Source organism: Lemur catta, chromosome 14 (genome assembly GCF_020740605.2).
Source record: "Lemur catta isolate mLemCat1 chromosome 14, mLemCat1.pri, whole genome shotgun sequence".
NCBI classification, from domain to species: Eukaryota; Metazoa; Chordata; class Mammalia; order Primates; family Lemuridae; genus Lemur; species Lemur catta.
In genome coordinates, this window is record NC_059141.1 from 53,616,591 (window position 1) to 53,638,412 (window position 21,822).

Here is a 21,822-nt window from a genome sequence, read left to right on the forward strand (position 1 = left end):
CAAGATGGGAATGGGAATTAATTTGTCATTTAATTTTTAATCAGTTAAAGACATCTGAGTGACACAACTAATCAGTCTGCACATGCGTGCGGGAGGAGTCCTTGAGGAATCCTCTGACGGAGATGAAATACAGCATCCAGTGCTGCCTCTGCTCGAGCAGAGGCACATAAAAGATTGAGCTGTTTCGAAGGCGAAAGGGAGAACGTGGGCGTCCCCGTGCAGCTCAACATTCAGAGCAAGTCCTTGTCGGCAAGAAGCAGGGGACAGCCAGGGAGCCATCCCACCCGAGGCTTCCTGTGTGCTACACAGGGCCTGTTCGGTGTGGACCTGGATCCCTGGGCCGATCCGATCCGGGGGCAGGCTGTGGGGTCATGTCTGAGGCTGAATTCCTAGCTATCTGCCTTTGCTCTGCTCACCGTCGGTTTGCTCCTCACCCCTAATAAGTTGCTTTGTTTTCTCTGTGGCTCCACTTACCATCTTGGCATGGCTACTCATCATTGAGCTATGTCCATCTCTCAAAGGACTTGGCTACCAAAAAACGTTCCAAGGTGTTTTTTCGGTCATGATTCTAAAACTGTACCAAAGGACTGGCCAGCAGTGTCTCCCGGTCCTCCAGCGGCCTGCCATGGAGCAGGCCTGCTCGAACCTGTTGCTCTCCAGGTCTCAGAAGCTTAATCGGTCACACGGGAACAGTCCGTTGAGTCCCGCTGCCCCTCACCCCAAAGATCCATCTACGGCTTCTTCCATGCTTGTTTCCTTTCCAGTGACTTCAGTGTTTCTAAACCTGTAGCCTGGTTTCTCTCTGGCTTTGCTGCCTATGTGTGGTCTTCGGAGCTAATTCTTATTTTACCCCTTTTCTAGTGAACGATACTAATGTTCAGTTTTTGGACCAAGACGATGACGACGACCCCGACACAGAACTGTACCTCACGCAGCCCTTTGCCTGTGGCACAGCATTTGCTGTCAGCGTCCTGGACTCACTCATGAGCGCGGTGAGTCATCCCGCTCCCTCCTCCCTACTCAGTGGGTAGAGGATGGGCCGGTGGAGCACCTTCAACCTTAGAGGCCCTGGGCTGGAGCTGGAGCTCTGGTGGGGAGCGCAACTCCGGAAAGCTCACACTCTACAAGGGGGTACCTACATTCCTCAAACCATCGCACAAGTAAACATCTAATTATAAATTCCTCAAAGTGCAAGGAAGGCTGTGAGGCCATGTAGGTGAGCACCTGACCTGGTCCTGGGGGTCCAAGAAAGATTTCCCAAGGAAATAGTGTATTTTTTGCTAAGATCTGAGCCATAATGAGGGGAGATTTTGTGAGGAATGTTAGACCTGCAGGACCTCGAAACCTATTTTCACCCTTTTGGTCTTAAGAGTGATGAGGAAGCACTGAAGGGTTCTGGTTGGCGAGAGACATAATCAGGTTCATGTTTTTAGAGGATTGCCTTGGCTGGTGTGTGCGGGGTGGTTCAGAGATGCACGATGGCAACAGGGAGTCTGTCATGGCTTGGGGTAGAGCCAGTAGAGTGGAGGGAGGTGGGTGGATTTCAGTATTTGTCAATAAAATTAATAGGACTTGGGAAAACATTGAAACATGAGCAGAAGGTAGAGAGGACAGAGGGTCTAGGGTGACTCCCAAGTCACTGCCTGTCACTGACACTGATGTCCTTGGGAGAGGACTAGGTATGGGGGCAAGGCCAGGTCGGTTCTTTTGCTTCAGGGAGGTATGGAGTTGGTGGCAGAGAGAGGAGGGTGGGCTGGCCCAGGGATTAAACCCAGCTTTGGTTTCCTTTATAGCTTGATGTGCATCAAACAATCTAGCCATTTGTTTATTCACTTTTAAGATCAAAAAACAAATAACAATTAAAAAATAGATCCCAGCTTAATGGAACCATCTTTCACTGCAAAAGGCAAAAGCAGACATTTAGAATGAGTCATAACCTGGGTATTGTGAATTGCTCCCACTGAGTGTCTTTATTTATTATATAGAAAAGCCTCTTTATTTTGGAGTTCTCAAATTCACAACTTTTGAAAATGCAGACATAGGCTGGATAAAAACTGACCTTTGGAGAATCCATGAAAAGAGTTTTGTTGAACACATTAAAATCATAAACAGAACTAAGATAGTTTTTATACACACACATTTCTTCAAGTGCTTAAGAAGGTTATTCTCCTGAATGTGTTAAACAACTGATATGCTAATTATGCATTATTCTCATCTATTCATTAAAGCTAATCCCAGAAGGACCTCTATTTGAGGAAAGAAAAAACATAAAGCTTTTTAAGACTAATTTAGGTTATTCTATATTCCTGAACGTGGTCCAACTGCAAACGTATCTTAGTGAGAAATAAGAATTATGGATTTAAAAATAATTATGAAACAACATTCATCTGAATTAAGGTTGACTGGGCTTCATGCCATACCATGGCTTTCTAAGCCAACAAGGAGATAAAACGGTCCCTAGAGAAGGGCACTTTTGGTTTTCCTGGGCTCATGACCTTTCTGAGGGCCTGACAATGCTGAAGCTAACTTTTCTACCTGCTGGTGATGTTGGGCTCAGTTTGGGCAAACTCCCTGAGCAGGCCGGAAGGAATGATAGAAGCTACAGGATATGCTTATGAGAGCACCACATATTCTCTGTCATAGGCTTCATGGTTTCCAAATCCAGTTTCAAATGGATTTTTATAATTCATCTCTTTAGAAATTTCACTTTAATTCTCAACCCAATTAGAGAGATTTCAGAAGACCGTTCTCACTAAGAGGTGATTAAACTGTTTACAGTAGAAAAAATTCTTTTCCAGAACTACAAGATACTTACCCAGTTAAATTTTTAAAAATCCAAATTTATAAAATTCTTTATATTTCTACATATCAGACATTTAGTGTGTTCCTAGCAGGACAGGCTACATGATTGGCAAGGTCACTTTTTTATGAATTATTAAAAATTCTGAAATGGTGACAACAGAGTATTACAGCAAGTGAGAGATTCTGCTGAGTGTAGACCCTGTGTGAATACACAGGCTGAACAACCACGAAGCCAGCCCTGGTTCCAAGGAATATAGTTGGTTTAAGCACCAGAGAACTTTCTCTCCACACCAATGGGACACATGGAGGCCATGGGCTGGAGGTGGGGGCACATCTGGATTTGAGTTGCACAGCTGTCTGTAGCATCACAAGGGAGTCAGTTCTTGGAAACACAGATGAGAAATCAAAGTGAATTAGTTTGAGATTTTTTGTTTTAAAGCCCATCTCTAATTTCCTTTGAAATACAAACAGAAATGTTTGGGAGAGGCTAGTTAGGGCATAACTATTGTCTGAGAGCAGCATTTCTTCTGCATTCTAGCCTATGAGAAAAGGGTGTCAGGAATCTAGTAACCGCCATTGTGTTTATTGGCAGCAGCATCATTCGTTGAGGGCCCAGAACTGAGCAAGGCACTTCAGTCTCATTATCTAATCTTTTGGACAATAATATGAATAAACCTGGTTTAAGTGTTGAAATAAGACGTATTTAAGTAGCCCACTGGTAATAACTTTTCAAATCATTAATCCAAATGCGTATCAGAGTATTCAAGATCTTGTTTTCATCACTGAAGATGAATGAGCTCCCCAGTGAGGTATTGAATTGGGTCTGGTTCAACAGACCCAGTTGGATCTAGACCTTTGGATAAAAGGTTACCTGTGATTTCTTTGTATTTCACCCAAACCCTAATTTGTGAAAAAGCAGATTAGTCAAGTACCAAGGCAGTAAGTAGAAGGAACAAAATGGGTTGGCAGCTATATAAATGGAGAGAGGGAGACTCCTCCGAACAGCAGGGGCCAGAGGTAAGCTTCCATCTGAGACACTCCCTTACAAAGCAACATCACAACACCCACACACAAATCTCTCCAGATGCCAATGATCTTCTTTTTCCAGCACTCCTCCCCAAATTGCCATTTAATCATGTGTCTAAATATTCTGTGAATATTGTCCTTCGTAACTCAACTCCTGCTGCTTACTGCTTCATTTGTTAAAAGAATAATGTTTTGATTCATCACAGGCATTCCTGTAACAGATAGGGATGTTACAGACATGGCCTTGTGGCTTTATCCTGCAAATCGACACCAGAAATACACGATGAGAAGGAATAATTATGTTCATGGGTATATGCCTCGAAGATCACAATTTAGAAATATATTTTTCTGAATGATAGCAGCTGCTTGCTTCACACACACACAGACACACACTCACACACATGCGTACACACACAATGAAAGGAATTTTTAGAGCTGAAACTCACATATAAGTATTCAAATTTCTTTTCCATCCAACCATCACTTCCTCCTAACCCTGACCCCAATTTAAGTTCTCTCCAGACCCTGGAAAGAGAAGATTAGACTCAAGAGAAGTCTTAAAATGGCAGGTTGCAGACCGCATCCAGCTTACAGACAACTTCTGCATTTCTTAAGCTTTTATTTTTAAATTGATTTTGTTGCCAATATTTTAAAATTACAAGATTTTACATAAAATATAGGTTTCCAGTTTCTTTTGATTGGAGTCAGAAGACAGATTCCCTCAAAGTAACCATTGGCTAGAACTGAGGACCTGTTCCCTTTAGCCACAGTCCACACTACTCCCTATTACATCCCACCAGGCCTGCCTCATTCATGTCCCTTCCCTTTCTGGTCCATTCCATTGACCCGGCCTTACCAGCCTCTTGCCTCCTGCCTATGATTTGATGTGCCTGCATTACAATGTCTGTGATCAGCCAGCATCCTCAGCCTCCTGGTCATTTATTTGTCCTCTGCATTAGGAGGTTGTGGATGTGATGCTGATTTTCCTGGAGCCTTTGACTTTTCCTAAACAAATCATTATTATTGGAGGAGCAGTGAGAAGTTACCCACTTCTAGGGAGAAGAAAAGAGCATCTTATTATAAGGGCTAATGAGTTCCAATGCACGCAAGTTGGTAGAGTTGTCATTTTTTTTTTTTTTTTTTGAAAATAAGATTTCATGAATTTTCAGGTTTGCAGGGTCTACCCAATCTGGAAAAATAAAGGACATACCATAAGAGTGTTAAGAGACATAGCAGAGAAAAGGAGAGGCCCCTTTGCTAGCGCACAGTATGTCTAAGACATACTGGAGGCATAACAGGGAACACCATCCTATGGAGAGACCCCCATTGCTGCATCCCCCTGATCCAGAGAGAAATTCCAATGAAGCAAATTATACCAGCTGTGTCTTTGCTTTGTCCACTGCAGCATAACGCCCAGCGCAGGGTTTGCATGGCCAGTGAAGCAATATTTTCATAACAAAGGCAATGACTGGGAAGAGGGATGCCGGACCTTGAACTTAGGACTTGTGGCTTCTGGTCCTGGCTCACTAGCAGCCCTCACATGTCTTTTCTACTGCCTGGGGCTTAATTGGGTCCAACTGTTAAATGGGAATGATACTAGCAATCCCTTAGGGTAAGCAGGTAGGGGCAAAGGTATATGAAATATTTCACAGAGCAGACACTTTTTTTTTTTTTTTTTTTTGAGACAGAGTCTCACTCTGTCACCTTGGGGTAGACTGCAGTGGTATCATCATACCTCACTGCAACTTCCAGCTCCTGGGCTCAGGCGATCCTCCTGCCTCAGTCTCCCAAGTGGCTGGGACTACAGGTGCATGCCACGATACCCAGCTAATTTTTGCTCAGGCTGGTCTCAAACTCCTGAGCTCAAGTGATCCTCCCACCTCATCCTCCCAGAGTGCTAGGGTTACAGGCGTGAGCCACCATGCCCAGCCAGACACATATTTCTTAAGATCACATGTAACTACAAAGAAGTTGATTCATTTTATATATGTATGTACACATATGTGTGTGTGTGTGTGTGTATTCATACACATTCTCTCTCATACACAGTTCTTAGAGCAATAAGATTTGGGAGCTAAGTGTGTAGATGAATCAGGGATATCCCCAAGAAATGTTTGTGTGTTCTCATCTCCAATATCAGAGAGCTGCACCTTCTTTGCCAGAAATGAACTTATGTTAGTAAGACTGGAGGACGTGACCATCTGAAAAATGGGTGCACATGATTTACTGTCTTCACACTGTACTTTTATTAAGGGCTAGACCCCTGAACTGCTGTATGGAGAGGACCAAGCTATCAGCCCAAGCTAACCTAGTGCTGTGTAATTTCAGTTACATAAACAAGTTAACACTCTGTGACCCTCTTCCATACATTCCACTCAAGAGCCTCCATTTCGGCAGCTCACAAGGAGACGGAGGGTCCATGGGCCGTCCTGAGGCAGACAAGCTAGCGGTGGTGTCACAGTGGCAAATGGTGGTTTGTCCCTGCTGGCCTCAGAACACGCCATGGCTGTCACAGCAAGCCAGGCAGGCCTGGGATAGGAAAAAAAAAAAAAAAATCCAATCATTCTCATCCCTCATGAAAGAGAAATACTAAAAATAAAAATCTACACCATGAAAACTAGCAAATATAAAAAATGGCAGCTATGACATGGAAAATGACAATTTTAGAGCAATTATAAACGAAAGGCAGAGAGCCATTAAAGTTAAGGCAATGTTATTAAAAGATGTGTTAATTTTCAGTTAAATTTTCTATAAAAGACCAATTAGTTTAAAAGGCTTGACAGCATTAACTGTGAAACATAAGCTCCGGTAATTATACTTTAAAAAAATAAAAAGGGGAAGATGCTCAGGCGTGTTGGAGACGCACGCGCAGAGGGGCACCGGCAGAGCGGGCTAGATGGCGCTGCGGGCTCAGATTTCCGTGTTGCAATTCCCCGGTCCCTTCCCCAGCATTTCTCGGTCTCTTCGGGGTCTCGTGCCAGGACCTGAGGAATCATCAAACTTTAGAGAAGAAGGGGGCCACCTCTGTGGTCTGGGCCAGCTCTCTGTTGTTAGGATGAGAACACAGAGTCACAGGGAGAGGGAATTTTCTAAATTAGTTACATTGCTATTAAATTGATTGTTCTTTTCATAAGCTACCATTTATTGAATACTCATTGTCCATCAGAAGTTACACAAATGCTCTCACTAAACACTAATCTGTAAGTTGTTTTTTATTTTTGCATTCCTGTTATATGAGCAAGGAACCCAAGACATAGGTAAGTTAGGCAATTCCCACTGTCATGACTGTTGAATGGCAAAGCGGGCATTGAAAGCCGCGCTAGCTGGGTTCGGAAGTCTGTACTTGTAACCAGGGACCGTGTTGCCCTGCTCAGAAGAAAGGCTTCCCTGCCCAGATGTGCAACCCTGACCTTGGCAGTGGGAAGAGGGACTCCTCTATTCCTTAGACTGCTTAGGTCTCCAGATTCCGGGCACGGAACAGGACCCTAACTCAGTTTTCTTATGCTCCCCTATGCCCATGTGCCACAGAAACAGCCATCAGGGAGGCCTCTGCCCAGAGCATCCCTGGAGAATAATCCTGCCAGGGTTGGAGGTTCTATGCAAGAGCCCCTCAGAAGTCTTCTATAATGGCACAGGTGCCCTGAACATGATCCATGGTAAGGCATGGAAAGACTGGCAGTACCAAAGCTGAGGAGGCAAAGGATCACATCTGCACAGTACCGTCCTCCCTTTGGAATTTTGTATTTCTTCAATTCTAGCATTTCTGCTAACCCAGAAAAAAACAATTGTGCCTCCTGGGTCAGATGAGCTGTAAAGAGGTTTCTTCTAGCCGGCACATCCTCCACAGGAATAGTCTTTGATACTTGGCGTCTGGTTTTCCCCATGATGCTGAAACAGCCACCTCCTATGCAGAAAGCCCTGGAGTGTGCTTGACTGCAGACTGCTGAATGCTCTCTGAAGCACCCTCCCCCATCACATAAAGAAATTTGTGCCCTCCGATATGGTTAGACACGGCACCCTTTTCCAAGAAAGGCATTTTGTTTCTACCAAATTATTCAGATCACAAAAAGATATTGATATGTGCTCATAGCACACCAATATGTGATGTTCAATGTACTTCTCTGCATCTGAATATTGGGCATCAAAACAGAAGCAAGAGAGTTGCCGGTGGAAAGATACCATCATTCTCAGTCATCACAGATTCTGCTGCCCATGGCTCTGCTCCTCGCTGCCTGCATGGAGACAGCAAGGACAGCCATCCGGGACGCAGTGCCAGCTCAGAGGGCAGAGGACTGTGTTTAGAGATGTGAGAGGTCCCAGAGTTGTTCAGGCACCTTTGAGACTCTGTGACTGACTTTGAAATTGTACCTGTTGATGGGCAATTTTGAAAGTGATGCACCCTTTGAGTTGCACACAATTTCACTCCAAACCAAGGCCTGGGGATTAGTAGGTGCTCAATAAATGTCAGTGACTGATTGATCAAAAAGATTATGCTGTTCCAGTATAACTGATGTCAACACAGAAGTAGAAACGTGTTAAGGTCAAATCCTAAAGATCTGACAACACCATAATCTCCCAGGTTGACCTTCTAGACTTATCATTGTAATGGAGAACTTGTGTTCTTTATTTAAAAAGCATCGACGGTGTTTTCATTAGAAAAGTTATTCATACTCCTTGAGGAAAATTTGGAATGCACAGAAACATGTAAAAGAAGACATATAAAGAAGAGATTTATAAGGAACATATAAACAGAAAAAGAAAATATATAAAGAGGGAAATTGAAATGACCCATATTCCCAACACCAAGGATAAGCATGGTTAATATTTTGTTGTATTTCCTTCCAAATGGATAGGTAACTATGGAATCATTCAGTTTTATATCTTGGTCATTTCTTTCCTTTTAAGTTAATATTTTATCCAGAGAGTATTTTATCATGTCATTTTCTTAGATGTCATGATTTGTGAAGCCTTTATAGGACTTTATAAGACTCCGTCCTATCATGTACCAGAATCTATTTAACTATCACTCTATTCTTGGGCATTTAGCTTTTTAAAATTTTTGTTATAATAATAGCTAATCATGTGATAAACGATTGTACATAAATCCCTGAAACAGTAGCATCTCATTACCTTGAGGTAAACTTACTGGGTTTTTAACAAATATGGAAAATATTGCCAATTTATCGCCAAGAAACAATTGTACCAATCCACACCCTCATCTCATGCATTCTGGTGGGCACTATTTGTCATTTTCCCTAGAAGGTCCTTTAATTATGTTTATGAGAGTTTTGAAATATATCAATTTTTAATTTGTATATAACTATGTAAATGTATATATTTTTGTGAGGCTATTTATAGCTATATTTTTTACTTTTAACTATTAATATTTTATAAAGTTCACTTTCTTTTTTTTAGAAATTTAAAATAAATATGTTTTCACAGTAGAAAATATATAAGTAAATAAAATTACGGGAAAAGTATCCATCAAAATTCTATGACCCAGTTAATGACTAAGTAAAATTTTTGTTTACTACTTAAAGTTATTTTTACATAAATATAAATACATCTATCAGTTCAGGTATGCATTTTTAACAAGAATTTTGAATCATGGTGTTTCTTGGATCCTACTTTTTTAAAAACATTTTAATATTATATAATTATTACCATGTCATTAAATAGTCTCTGAAAGTAACATTAATGTCTTACAATGTAAATGCATTATTATTCAATCATTAGCATATTGTTGAAAACTTTTTCCAGATAGCCAGTTTCCCCCAAATCATTTATTGAATAAACATCCCTTCCCCATTGTGTGTGATGCTTGCCTTATCATATTAAGGAATGGATCAGCAAACTTTTTGTGTAAGAGCCAGATGGTGAATATTTTAGGCTTTTGAGAGCCATCCAGCCTCAGTCGCAGCTACTCAACTGTGCTGTTGTAGCACCAAGTAAGACACAGACAATACGTAAAGAAAGAGGCGTGTATGGGTCTCAAAAAATTTATTTTCAAGAAGTGGGTGGCATGGCCAGATTTGCCGACCACTGTATCTTAATACTAATAGTAGTCTTAAAACTATTAAACTGTAGTGCTCATAAATCTATTCTGGTTAATTGATCTTCTAATTTTTAATATTGTCTGCAAGGTTTAGTTAGGAAGTCTTTAAAATTTATTATAATACCTCAGAAAACAATTTTGTAAAACTCTTTCCAAAGGAAATTTAGCCTAATTGTATTATGTTTTTAAAAATCCAATTCAAACCTATAATTAAGTACATATCAAACTTAAAAATTTCACTAGGACAACAATGACATAAAAATGTCCAGTTTACTTGTTAAAGAGTATGGAATTTTACTTTTTTTCCTAATAATCTTTTCTTTCATTTTGTAAATGATTATTCCTTTGCTTTCTGCTTAAAAACAATAGCTATTGTTCTTATTCATGTCCAGAGATTGTGGTACTAAACAGAACTTCCATAGTGTTAATTCTCTTACATTTCTGACACTATATTCTCCTTACTTCTAATTTCATTTTTTTTTTCAGTTATATTTGTCATAGGCCTATTTTATTTTTTCTGGGGATTATTTCTTAAATTTATCAATTCACCAAATATCCTTTTGCTAGTTCATTAATTGATGCTGTAATTATTTCATCCTTCTGGTTTTCTTAGAAAAAAGAACAATAAAAGACAATTGTAATGCTTGGTTTTATTTATTGTAATTTTTTTGTGTTTAATAGTAACAGTGTTTAAGGCCCTGAATTTGTCCCTATAGTTTTGATCTCAAATCATGACATTTTTATATGTCATTCTCAATTTTTAAATAGTCTATATTCTAAGTTTGATTTTCATCTTGATCTAGTAGTTATTTAGGATATTTTTAAGAAAAACTTTGAAGTTTTGGGATATTTACTTTTGCCTCTACTATGTCATATTTAATTTTTTAAATGTAGGTTGTACAGCTTATATACTTTGTTATGTGCATTCAGATTTGTTGCTTTTGTCCATTGATCATTTTTCTGTAATTATTCTTACAAAGTTTAGCAAAAATCTACTAAACCAAACTTATTAAATCCTCAGTTTTCTTTTTTGGTCTATTTGACCTGCAAAAGCTAAAAATACAACGATAGTGGAGGTGTTTCACATATTGCTTTCGGTCCAGATTTGTTTTACTGTAATTGCTAATTAGTTTTGCTTTCTATATTTCGGTTATAATATTTGCCCATAAGATATGGCTTTATTGTAAATCTTAATTGTTAACAATATAAAGTTAACTTACCTAACATTATATTTTAAAATTCTCCCTTGAAATATACTTTGCTATGCTTTTTTTTTCTGTCTGTCTCTTGTGAAGATTCCAGGATTTGATACTGATTTTAATATATTTTACCAATATTTTTAAACCAAATTTATTCATATTTTAGTTATTAAAGGTCTTTAAGGAAGCTGATGCTTGTTTCCGAGTATTTTTTAAACAAATTAAATCAATAAATAGATAGGAACTTAAAGATTCGAAACTATTTTAATTGCCTTTACAAATGATTGGCAGTTTAGCTGCATATAGAATTCTTGGAACAAATGTGTCATTTCAGAATTCAATTGATGTTCCTCTTACATTTTCTAAAGAAGCTTTGGGCTAGCCTGATTTTGTAGTTTTTTTCTTACAGCATTGTTTTAGCTCATTTTTCTTCTCCATTTAATATTTTAAATTCAAATATTCACTTAGTACAGGTCTAGGTGTTGGCCACATTCACTTGGTGAGCCCTTTCGATCTGCATCCTAGGATCATTTTTTTGGCTCAGGACAGGTTGTTTTTGTTAGTTTGCTTGTAGCTTGAATTTTCTTTACAACTTTAACTTGTGAACACTTACTGTTTATCACTTTGCCCTCTGTTGCCTTTTTCTCAATATCAACCAGCATTCTCATTTAGAAAAAAAAAATGAGATACCTTTCTCTATATAGTTTAGAACTTCGTAGTTTTACTTCTAGATCACTGATGGGCTGTGTGTGTATGTGATTTTCAGTTCTACCACTTATAGATTAAAAACTTGGCTTCTACAAATTTAGTTCCTTTTAACTATTTCTTTATTTTAAAAGTCTGTAATGAGATATAACTAACATGCTATGCAACTCACCCATTTAAAGTGTATAATTCAATGGTTGTTTTTATATTCATAGATATGTACAACCATCACCACAATCAATTTTAGAATATTTTCATTTTATCAAAAAGAAACATCATACTTTTTAACCGTCTTCCCTTCTCCTAAAACTCTACCCCTCACATCCCCAGCTCTAAGCAACCACTGATTTACTACTTATCTCTGTAGATTTACCTCTTCTGGACATTTCATATAAATGGAATCTCAGTATAATATTTTCGAAGTTCATTCATGTTGTATTATGTATTAGAACTTCATTCCTTTTTATGGCCACATAATACTCATTTCATGGATATAATATGTTTTGTTTATGCATTCATTAGTTGATGGACATTTGGGTTATTTCCACCTTTTGTTATTATGAAGAATGCTTCTGTAAGCATCTGTGTGCAAGTTTTCATGTGGACATATATTTTCAATTTTCTTAGGTATATACATAAGAGTGGAATTGGTGGGTCATATGATAACTCAATATTTAAACTTATGAGGAACTGCCAGGCTGTTTTCCAAAACGGTTGCACCATTTTACACTCCTGCCAGCAGTGTATGAGGGTTCCAATTTCTCCACATTCTCACCAATTTTTATCTGTCTTTTTGATCACAGCCATCCTACTAGGTATAAAATGATATCTTGTTGTGGTTTTGATTTGCATTTCCCTGACGGCTATTGCTTTTGAACCTCTTTTCATAAGTTTCTGGACCATTTTTATATCTTTTTTAGAGAAATGTTTAAGTCTTTTGCCCATTTTAAATATTGGGTTTTTTTGTTGTTGTTGAGTTGTAAAAGGTTTTGTAATACTGAATACTAGATCCTTATTAAATATATAATTTGCAATTTTTTTTTCTCATTCTGTAGGTTGTCTTTTCACTTTTTTGATAGTATCCTTCAATGCATATTTTTTTTAATTTTTTGTGAAGTCCAATTCAACTATTTGTTTCTTTTGTAGCTTATGCTTCTGGTGTCATATTTAAGAAACTGTTGTCAAATCAAAAGTCATGAAGATTTACCCCTATGTTTTCTCCTAGGCATTTTATAGTTTTGGCTTTTGCATTTAAGTCTTTGATCCATTTTGAGTTAATTTTTGCATATGGTGTGAGGTATAGGTCCAACTTTATTCTTCTGCATGTGGATACCTAGTTACAATACCATTTAAGAGAATATATTGTTCTTCCACTGAATGGTTTTGGTACCCTCACTGAAAATTGATTTACCATAGCTGTATGAGTTTATTTCTGGATTCTCAATTCTATTCTACTGGTCTATAAGTCCATCTTTATGCCAGAAGCATGCTATGTTGATTACTGTAGTCTTTGCAGTATGTTTTAAAATTAGGAAGTGTGAGTACTCCAATTTTGTTTTTCTCTTATAAGATAGCTTTGGCTATTTCATGTCTCTTGCAATTTCACAGAAATTTTAGAATCAGTTTTTCTATTTCTGCAAAAAACCTGGTCTTTGGGATTTTGGTAGAGTTGACATTAAATTTAGACATTGTTTGGGATAGTATTCCATTTTAAGTCTTCCAATCCATGAACATGGGATGTCTATTTATTTATTTAGGTTTTTAAAAAAAATTTAGTAATATTTTGTAGTTTTCAGTATATTAGTCTTGTACCTCTTTGGATCAATTTATACCTAAGTATTTTATTTTTTTGATGCTATTGTAAGTGGAATTGTTTTCTTAATTTCATTCTCACATTTTTCATTGCAAATGTATAGAGATACAATTGACTTTTGTATCTTGCAATCTTGCTCAACTCATTTACTACCTACAATAATTTTTTAGTGGATTCCTTAGGGTTTTCTATATACAAGATTATGCCATCTGTGAATGGAGATAGTTTTACTTCTTCCTTTCCAACATGAATGCCTTTTATGTCCTTCTAGCCCTAGCTAGAATCTTCAGTACAATATTGAATAGAAGTCGTGAGAAGAGATTTCCTGGTCTTGTTCCTGATATTAAAGGGAAAGCATCCAGTCTTTCACCATTAAGTATGGTGTTTGCTGTGGGTTTTTCACAGATGCCCTTTATCAGGTTGAGAAAGTTCGTTTCTATTCCCAGTTCGTTGAGTGTGTTTATCAGGAAAGGGTATTGGATTCTTTTAAATATTTCTTGTATCCATTTTAATTTCAATATCTTACATTAAAAAAAAACTTGGGTAAGTATACGAAGTCAATTTTGCATCATTTTATTTTTTACTTCTTTTTACAGATAATCTATATTTTTAAAACATTTATTTTATTCCAAAGAAAGTGTTTCATATATTTTTCTTTTATTTCTTCCAGTAACTATTTGACCAGTCAGAAGGATGCTTTTCCTTTATATCTTGAACACTACAGTTCCCTTGTCAAAAGTATTTATATCGGCTCTTTATTCACTCCTTATGTTTGAGCAAGGACAGGGCAGTGTTTCAGTATACAGGGTAGTGAGTGTTCAGCATGCACCTTTCATGCTGTTAGAGTTCTCCCTTCAGTCTGGATCTAGAATGATAACTGTGAGCCTTGTCAAAGCCTTGTGCCCAGCTCTCACTTATTTGTTGTGGTGTGCAGGGTTGAGGAGTAGTCTCCTGCTTCTCACGATGGGTTATCTGACTGTAGGGAAGAGGATTTACCTCTGAAAACTTTGGGAAGTGTCTGCATATGTGCCCCGAACCGCCCTCCACTAGAGCACACCCCTGGCAGCCACCTGCTGCTGGTTCACATCCCAGGATGCCGACCCTAGTGACCTTGACCGTGACTTTGCTGAGTCTAAATGGAGTCCTAGAATGGAGGCAGACTGAGGAGTACAGACGCAGGAGTTAAATGAAATGCTTTTGTTTGAGGCTTCCTTCCCCCCACCCGCCCACCAAGAAAAAACAAAACAGGAAAGATAAAATAGTCAAGGGAAGGTTGGAAATGGGGTTGACTACTCCTCCCATCACCAAAGGCCCATGTCTCTGATATGGGTCCAAAAGTATTTATCGGTGCGTCCTGTGTACCAAGCATTTTTCTAAGTGCTTCTTGTATGTTAAGTTATAAAGTCCCCATAGCCACTCTGTTATTACCTTTTATAGATCATGAGACTGAGGCACAAAACTGTTAAATAACTTTCCAAGGTCACACAGCTTCTGAGAGGCGAAGTGGCGTTAGACCCTCAGCCTCACTCAAAACCACCTTACTTGGTTTGTTCCCCACTATGCTTTGCCAGGTAAACTCTCTAAGAAGCTGCTGAAGTAAAAATGCATCTTTCCTAACCTCTTTCCAAAGGTACATAAATCATCAAAAGCCACGGGCACAATTTGGTTTGATTTGATTTAGGCTGCTTGATTTCTTCTTGCCTAGGAAAATGGAATGCATACCCTTAACTGAGATTTTCTCAAATTAGACTTGGAGACAAATGCCGTTTTAAGCTCTTTTATTTGACATCTTATTAATTTTTTTTAAACTCTCATTGTTTTGTTCCTGACACATCTGTTATATTTCAGATGTGTGACAAATGTACACTCAGAGGGAAACTTCTTTAGTAAGCTATATTTGCCTCAGACTACTAAGGTTATTTTAGAAAACAAAAGCCAAAGAACACACACCAGGATGTTCACCTTGCCATAAATGTATCTGGCATATTTAATTGATAGAGACTTCTGGGTTAGACAGTTATCAAAGCACATGATAAATTGTTACGTGTGTGGCATTAATGATTCTCTTGGCATCTCGATCCTACACAGAAAGGGATTTTGCCATTGTTGGGAGGCTTCTTCCTGGCACGTGGGAGACAGGATCTCGGAGGTCATCCTTTTGGGTTAGCGACCGGGGTAGGCTGCGTTTTATTATGTGTGTCCAAAGTCCCACAGTAGACAGGTAGCCTGGAGGAGGGAGGCAGTATTTGCATCCATGCTAACACCAATTACGGTAAACACCAATTATTCAGACTTGAGCCCTTTAATAAAACCCCCCTGAATTGGTTTTTAAAAGTCAGGCTTTCATGGCAGAGCCAAGCAGGAGAGAAAAGAATGGAATAATTGGAGGCTGCTGTCTTTTCACTTCCCACATAAAATTATTTGAAGAGACAGGCCAGAACTTTAAACAGGAGATACCAAGAAAAGTTGTAATTTGGATGTCGGCTGTCATGACTTTAGGGTGTTTGCTTAAAGGACTTTTCCCTCCCCTCTTTCTCTCTCTCCCCAGACATACTTCAATGACAATATCCTCACCCTGATACGGACCCTGGTGACCGGAGGGGCCACGCCGGAGCTTGAGGCTCTGATCGCTGAGGAGAATGCACTTCGTGGGGGCTACAGCACCCCCCAGACACTGGCCAACAGGGACCGCTGCCGCGTGGCCCAGTTAGCCCTGCTGGATGGGCCGTTTGCGGACTTAGGGGTGAGTTCACAGGACAAAGGTCACCTGAGCCTACCATTAGGGAGAAGCTTGATCCCAGAGAACTTGATGTCACCCAGTGACAAGCTAGGCATCTTTTCTCTTTCCTACCTTAGGTGACTGCAAGTGGTGACACTTAACGGTTCACTGTGTATCAGGCACTGTGCTTTACGCACAGTAATTCGCTTTAGTCCTGGCGGCAACCCTTTGATGTAGGTGCTCGTCCCACACCTTCTAAGGCACCGGAGGCCCAGGGAGACTGAGGAGGGACCTATCAGGAATTTGCACCCAGGCACGTGGGCTCACTCACTCCTTGTTGCTCTCCTCAGGTGCTTGTCTGCAAGGTGGGAGGCAGCTGGGGATGGCAGCGTACAGCCCAGCTTGGAAGTATGCCGCAGGGTCTTGGCACGCCTCAGGATGGCTCAACCCAACAATGCATTCAGGCACATGGGGATCCCCAGCCCCCAGGATTCTGAGTTTTTATATCTCTGCATGGCCCAGGCACTTGTGATTTGCAAAGCACCAGGGTGATCATGTGTATCCGGAACCACTGGCCAAACAGAGAGAATCTCATGTGGACGCCTCTAATTCAAAACCCAGATCTTGCAATTTCTGGGGCTGGACCCAGTCGCCTTCCCCCAAGCCCTCCCTGCGGCAGAGTGACCAGCCCCTCCCCACGTCCTAGCCTGGTTCTGGCACTTTGGCAGAAGCATGCAGTCTCCCCCCTGTTCCCAGCCCGACCCTGTGGATGCCTTCAAGGGGTGGAGCCACAAGTCATAGGAACTGATAAACGTGTTGCACAAACAGTTGTGTTGCCCAGAAAGACCAAATAGTAGAAAAGAAGCCAAGGAAAGGGTCTGTGTCCATTTTTTCTTAAACACTGATGCACACTTGCACCACGTTTTAGTTTGGTTGTGGGCTGGGACCTATGTTAGACCGGCTGTTTTGAAAGGGAACTTCCATAGCCACTATCATTTACCTACAGATACTCTTGGATAGAATAAAGATTTTAAGGACGGTGAGATGTGGCCTCACCTGTGTTCTCTAATGTGACACCACTGTGGAAATCTCAATGAAGGGAAGGAGGAAACTGGTCATTTTATTCCCAGTGACGTCATCCTGCAGTGCCCAGGTCCCCTCATATTGGCTGCTGAAGCCAGCACTTCCAAGTGAATGCATTTGCCTTCTTCCTTCTGCAGCGGGCCCCAGAGCCTGGGAAGGTGGGTGTGAACTGATTAGAACTGTGAATCCCAGTTATTCAGCCTGCAGACCTCCAGCTCCTAGAGAAACACATTCTCTTCCACCCTTGCCATCTCTGAGGTTTGTAAATTGTGCTTTTCACACAGTCCTTACCTGGAAGAGTGAATCACCGTAGGACCCGGTGGGGTCTTTCCCCTTGCCCTGGTTTTCATTATCACTCAGGCGGTTTTGACAGCACGGTCCAGTCACGGTGGTTACAGCTGAGCTGCGGCTAAACATACTCACCATTTTGCAGATTTTGCAGAACCGGTTTCTTCTCCTCAGCTGAACGTACATCTGAGACCTTCAAGCTCACACCCTCACTTAAAGTGACGGAGAGGCATCATCTCCTTCGAGCTCTCATTGCTACAGGGGGAAAACTGGAGAGACACCAGAGGAAACCCCATTATTACCTGATCCCCCAAATCACCCATATTGTGTGCAGGTTGCTAACCATGTTGACGTCTTCAGCCACAGTCCCTTCGGACAGACCCTCCAATTCCGGAGACGCCGAAACAAGCTTTGTTGAGAAGGCCCTTTTCTTCCTGGTCCTCAATTTTCAGTCAAATGAAAAGGACATTTCTCTCTGTTCTTTTGTTGTCTCCCAGGATGGTGGTTGTTATGGTGATCTGTTCTGCAAAGCTCTGAAAACATATAATATGCTTTGTTTTGGAATTTACCGGCTGAGAGATGCCCACCTCAGCACCCCCAGTCAGTGCACGAAGAGGTGAGTATCTGCTTCTCCTCTGCTCTTCCAGCCAAAGGCGGAGACATCAATGCTCTCTCCTGCCCCTACTATAAAGCCTGCGGTCTGGGAACACGCTCTCAACATGCATCAAATCCAACACCGAGTTTGGTGGCTATAGGAAACGTTAATTACTAATAGCAGATGTAAAGACATTGTGGGCAGAATTCAAATTTTGTGGAATAATTCCATCACCCAATTACAAAAGTCTAAATAGAAGCATCTCCCCCTATCCAGCTACTGGGATAACCTTTGTTGGTATTTAACATAGAGATAGATATTTCATATTGCTAGTGTTTAAGGTAAATGGTTCTTTTGCCATATCTTAGGATCCTATATTTTTACTTTATATATTTTAAATTGATCCACGTTTTGACTTTTATGTATTCGTTTTAAGAAAATTATATATCATCTTAAGCAGAAAAATAAGTTCAGATGTGCTAGGTTTATTTTTCTAAAATGCATTAAAATAAATTCATAGCTAGCAAAAATTAAAAGTACATGCTACAATTCTCAAAATCAGTGAGTTTATATAATATACCCCAGGAAACAATATTACAGACATGAGTGTTTCTCGGCCTTGTTTACATATTAGAATCACCTGGGGAGCTTTTTAAAACATACTCTGATTACTCTGATTTAACTGGTCTGGAAGGAAATATATATATATTAAAATATATGACAATCACACACATAATACATGTAGCCTAGGAGTTACAGTAACCAGAGCTGAGAACAATTGCTAAAGACCAGTGAGTTCTTTAAAGTTTAGCAAGCATGAGAGTCACCTGCAGAGCTTGTTAAAAAACAAATTGCTGGACCCCACTCTCAGAGCTGCTGATTCAGGAGGTCTGGGGTGGAATTGCTTAAGAATTTGCATTTTTAAGAAGTTTCCAGGTGATGCTGTCTTTCCTGAAGACCACAGTTTGAGACACACTGCTGTAGATGAAATGGGGTAATTATTTTAGTCATGTCTGTTGTTAACCAGAGAAAGCCTGTTCTAATTGAGGGGAATAATAAATAGTGTTGACAAGTAGGCAGGGGAGTGTCTTAGATCCTTCCATATAGCAAAACTCCCATCACAGTGGATTTTTAAAAGCTAAAGAGGACAGTCTAAGGAGACACTAGGTCATGGTAAACAAAGATCCTGTGATGTGTGTCTGGGGTTGTTAGAAAACTCTAGAATAAATGTTGCATTGCAGTACATGAAACCTCCTGCAGTTGGGCTATGTGGGATTGAAAGTGAACTTGACCTTGTGTGGAAACTTGCATGTAGACCATAGGAAGCACAGTTTGGTTCTCCCATTGCTGGTTCTAATTCAGCATCTGTGGGCTCATGGCTGGGCTCCTCTGTTGAGTGAAACAGAGAAAGATTTTGTTTATCTTGGAAGACAATTTTAAGACACTGGACCAGCTAGAAGTGCATCTTCCAAATCCACTGATAGACCCAAGCAACTGGGCAGTTGCTTTTGGTTCAGGGAGAGTTGAATTCTCCACCCGGTTACCCAGAGGCTGTGATGTCTTTGCTTTCCCTGTCTAGGTATGTCATCACCAACCCACCATACGAGTTCGAGCTCGTGCCGACGGACCTGATCTTCTGCTTAATGCAGTTTGACCACAACGCCGGCCAGTCCCGGGCCAGCCTGTCCCATTCCTCCCACTCATCGCAGTCCTCCAGCAAGAAGAGCTCCTCTGTCCACTCTATCCCATCCACAGCGAACCGACAGAACCGGCCCAAGTCCAGGGAGTCCCGGGACAAACAGAAGTACGTGCAGGAAGAGCGGCTTTGATATGTGTATCCACCGCTACTGTGTGAAACTGTATCTGCCACCCATTTCCCCAGTTGGTGTTTCCAACAAAGTAACTTTCCCTGTTTTCCCTTGTAGTCCCCCCCTTTTTTTTACACATATTTGCATATGTATGATAGTGTGCATGTGGTTGTCATTTTTATTTCACCACCATAAAACCCTTGAGCACAACAGCAAATAAGCAGACGGACCAAAAGTTATTTATGATTCTAGGGGAAAAATAACCCAAAGGCATGCTCCAGACATAAATAGCTCACTGCAGGAATGAGTTCACAGATTAGAAGGGAGCACTTCTGATCAATGTCAGTTAGGCAGAGCAAGTTTATTTAATGTAAAAGTAAAGTTTATTCTGATTTATCAGGATTATCAATCAGGGTGCTTTGGGTTTTGATTTTTTTGTTGTTGTTTTCCTTTCTTTCTTTCCTTTTTTTAAGTACACACACGGTAAGTTAGCACATGTTTATTTGGAACAAGCAACTAAAAAGCAATGAAAACATATCAATTGTTTCCACTCTCTGTGTGTAGATGATTATTAAGCACCTGCTTGTTCCAAGAGAACATCAGAGATTTTTCTAGTTACTCACCAAGGCCTTTTGTCCCAGAGCTAGCTTCCTTTGGGAGTTGAGATGAACAATTCTAACCTTAATATGGAGGAAAGAGTAGTATTCCATTCATAGATGTACCAAATTCTAGTCATTTAATTTAAGTGAAAAGAGCTTTGATTGCATATTAAATTGTTATTCTGTCTCCTTATGTTGCCATATGAATAGCTATTTTTTTTTCTTTCACTTTTGACATTTGGGATGAAAAGCCATATGTATCATAAATAACAGATGTAAGTCATTAAAAAACTGCCTTCCTGGGACTTTTACATCTTTTAAAAGGTGAATTACTTACCTTATGTACAGAATAAATAATGCTCAAGAAAGAGCAAGTATTTTTCCATGCATTCTCAGGGGACCTTTTTATTCCCCTTGGGTTAGCTAGGACCCCAACGCCAGGTAGGAGGAAGGGCTGGGACAAAAGCAAGAGGAAGACAAACCCAGCTGCAGATCATGTTTTTCTAGAAGCCAACATGCTAAATACATTACAATATAGGAGGATCAAGCCACCGTCCACTCTACAAAGAAAAGCCAGCTACCACCTTACACTGTTGGCACAGCTGCATGGTGCTGGCTGTCCCAGTGCAGAAAGCTGGTGGGAAAAAATTCCTCATCATCAATTTCTTTAACATAGCCAATTCACTCGGGCAGGGGAATGACAGTAATAGAGAGCTGCTCCTTGTCATTATGGGATGGGGATGAGAAGAGTGCAACAGTGAGCCAAACACATTTGGGTATAGTTATTTTTTCTTTTGTTTTCTTTCTTTCTTTCTTTTCTTTTCTTTCTTTCTTTCTTTCTTTCTTTCTTTCTTTCTTTCTTTCTTTCTTTCTCTCTTTCTTTCTCTCTTTCTTTTCTTAGCAGTTAGTAAGCATGAGAGGAAAGGTAGAAAAATACCCTTTTTTCAACATCTGGTTGTCAGATGCTTTATGCATGCAAATCATGCTTTAGGTAGTGCAGTAGTTCTTAACAATTGGCCAACTCCACCATAACCAAATTCTTATATGGATGGACTAGCCCTGGGCTAGTATATATAAACATGTTTGAAACATATACTTTAAAATATTCCATCACATAGAAAAGGGGTATA

General features: G+C 40.1%; 1 protein-coding gene across 6 annotated transcripts in view; it reads left to right on the forward strand.

Annotated features, from left to right (window-relative positions):
• Window positions 1-21,822, forward strand: part of KCNMA1 (potassium calcium-activated channel subfamily M alpha 1) — a 722,666-nt gene that overhangs the window by 684,835 nt on the left and 16,009 nt on the right. For all 6 annotated transcript variants that reach the window (XM_045568450.1, XM_045568451.1, XM_045568452.1 and 3 more), the window contains 4 exons: window positions 862-992; window positions 16,149-16,343; window positions 18,188-18,306; window positions 19,865-20,089. In XM_045568450.1, the coding sequence (XP_045424406.1) occupies window positions 862-992; window positions 16,149-16,343; window positions 18,188-18,306; window positions 19,865-20,089 (670 nt within the window). The remainder of the gene's footprint in view (window positions 1-861; window positions 993-16,148; window positions 16,344-18,187; window positions 18,307-19,864; window positions 20,090-21,822) is intronic.